Here is a 2,297-nt window from a genome sequence, read left to right as displayed (position 1 = left end):
ACAGTGAAAGACCCTTAAACCTTCAGTGCTTTAACTCCTCCTCAGATAACAGAAGGAGAGAGGGGAGGAAACTGGAAGTTACTTCACCCTTCAATTTCAGGCAGGAGTGCAGGGCTCACTGGGGACTAGAGTAGGCCTGTGGGAACAGCCTTGATCACCAGTAAACATGAAACTCCAGAGTTCCAGAAGCCTGTGGGGAGCATTACTCCCCCCATGAAGTTGTTTGAGGGAAAACAGACTGGGTGCGGTTGTGCTGCCAAATTGATACAAACCCCTACAAGAAGCTTTCACAGGAGCCCCTCAAACTCATTGGCCTCCCACAGCATCTCCAAATGGTGTCAAATACACACCTAGGGTGGGTCCAGAGCTGGGGCCGGCCTGGGATTCCTAGCAAGCTTTAGCCTGTGCTCACCATACTACACCTCACCCCAAGAAGACCAAAACCTCTTCCAATTCAATAGCATAGCAACTGCCAACAGCAAGGTATCTTCCGTGGCAATTTGCTGGGTGATTTTGGAAGATTTTTGTTTAACCACCTGGACACACATATACTTGCTATACCACAAGTACAGAATTCTCAGTAAGCAGACTTACTCACCAAAGAAGGTGATCTGTTGGGGAGTCAACAAAATTCAGTGGTGGTCCTTTCAGGCCACTGACTTCAAGTGGCAAGAGACAAGGGTCTCTTGTTATCATGTTATCTTGGCTTCCTAACCTGGCTGAAGTCCAGAGAATCATAAAGTCATTCAAGAAAGCTAGAATGACCTGCTTGCAAGGAAGACAGGAAGGACTTTCAATTTAGAGCAATTCAAACATGCATAACATTTCCTGGATTAAGAGTAATAATAATTAGAAAGGATTGACTTTCAGAATTTTTTCTCAAATCAAGGGTCCTGATACTTTGGTTCCACCTTTTCTCTCTAGAAGGAGAGGAGTAGCATCTCCCAGAGGGCTGGCTGCCTCAGAAACGCCAGCATCCCTAGTCCCCTCAGGCCCAGGGCTTGAGGCCCTGTTGAATCACTGCTCCCTTCTGGCTGGAGCCACAGCTCCCTCCACCAGGAAGCAGGTCTAGAATGTCCCTCTAGGTACAGGTGCCCGCAGCTCCTCCAGGCCACCCTCCCCACTGTCAGCCCTCCTCCCCCTACCCCTTCTTTCCACACTGCCCCCTGAATTCAGGGAATTTCCCCAGCATCCCAAAGCTTGGGTTTCCTGTCGGTGGGGAGAGATGAATGTAGATAAAAGGAGTGCAAAAGGCACAAGGAAACCTCAGTGCTCCGGACCCTCCAATCTCTGCTCCTCCACTCAGTTCAGGAACCCGCGACTGCTCACAGCGCTCTCTTGACCACTATGAGCCTCCTGCCCAGCCGCGCGGCCCCTGTCCCGGGTCCTTCGGGCTCCTTGTGCGCACTGCTTGCGCTGCTGCTGCTGCTGATGCCACCAGGGCCCCTCAGCACAGGTGAGAGCGCCTGGCACGCGGGACGCACTGGGGTACAGCGGTGCATCCCAGCCTCTGCGGGGCAGCTGCCTTCCAGGAAACTCACCAAGCAACCTGCCCTATAAAGGTGTCTCTCTTCCCCAGGTGGTCCTGTCGCTGCTGCGTTGAGAGAGCTGCGCTGCAGTTGTTTACAGACCACGCAGAGAGTTCAACCGGAAATGATCAGTAATCTGCAGGTGTTCGCCATAGGCCCGCAGTGCTCCGAGGTGGAAGTGGTGTAAGTTCTATGCTGCTCTGTCCACTGTGACCTTGGCAAGAGGAAAGTCCCGCAGCCTGGGTCTTCAACCTTGCTATCTCACGAGTGTATCTTCCTTTTTTTCCTTCAGAGCCTCCCTGAAGAACGGGACGGAAGTTTGTCTGGATCCACAAGCCCCTTTTCTAAAGAAAGTCATCCAGAAAATTTTGGGCCGGTACTTGTCACTTTGATCTTTGTGGTTTTTAAACCTCATCTAGGGAGACCATAGACTTCACAAGGTCTTTATTCTCTGTACTAAAAGGTTGTTAAATTGGGAACATTTTTCTGGATTGTCCTGGGAAAAACTTTATTACCAATCTTACATGTAATTACTTGAGCAATTACACACAGCTTGTCGCTAGTTATGCTTTGTGTTTCCCCATTGCTTGTATTGATTTTTGTATACTCCTTTTTTTACCAAGCATTATAAACGCTGAGTGTTGACACCAGGGTGGAGTAGAAAGGAGTGCGAAAAATGGTTAAACTAATATAATCTTTTTCTCAACAGTGAAAACAAGAACAACTGATGAAGAGAAATGAGTAGGCATAGAAATGTTTCCCAGTCTT

At 49.2% G+C, this 2,297-nt stretch overlaps 1 protein-coding gene across 1 annotated transcript; it reads left to right on the top strand.

Moving 5' to 3' along the window:
* Window positions 1-1,347: 1,347 nt before the first annotated feature.
* LOC108539232 (C-X-C motif chemokine 5-like) lies at window positions 1,348-1,921 on the top strand. Its single transcript, XM_017887794.1, has 3 exons — window positions 1,348-1,456; window positions 1,580-1,712; window positions 1,822-1,921. Exons 1-3 carry the CDS (start codon window positions 1,348-1,350, stop codon window positions 1,919-1,921), a joined length of 342 nt encoding a protein of 113 aa, XP_017743283.1.
* Window positions 1,922-2,297: the final 376 nt, after the last annotated feature.

Source organism: Rhinopithecus bieti, unplaced genomic scaffold (assembly GCF_001698545.2).
Source record: "Rhinopithecus bieti isolate Rb0 unplaced genomic scaffold, ASM169854v2 scaffold_17880, whole genome shotgun sequence".
NCBI classification, from domain to species: domain Eukaryota; kingdom Metazoa; phylum Chordata; class Mammalia; order Primates; family Cercopithecidae; genus Rhinopithecus; species Rhinopithecus bieti.
The sequence above is the reverse complement of the archived record's forward strand: the minus strand, read 5'-3'. Positions and strand labels throughout refer to the sequence as shown.

Bases quoted from the DNA above. Each gene is read 5' to 3' on its own strand.
- LOC108539232 (XM_017887794.1), top strand. From the start codon at position 1,348: ATGAGCCTCCTGCCCAGCCGCGCGGCCCCTGTCCCGGGTCCTTCGGGC. The intron at 1,457-1,579 runs GTGAGAGCGCCT...TCTCTTCCCCAG, and splicing joins ACCAGGGCCCCTCAGCACAG to GTGGTCCTGTCGCTGCTGCG. The intron at 1,713-1,821 runs GTAAGTTCTATG...TTTTTCCTTCAG, and splicing joins TGCTCCGAGGTGGAAGTGGT to AGCCTCCCTGAAGAACGGGA.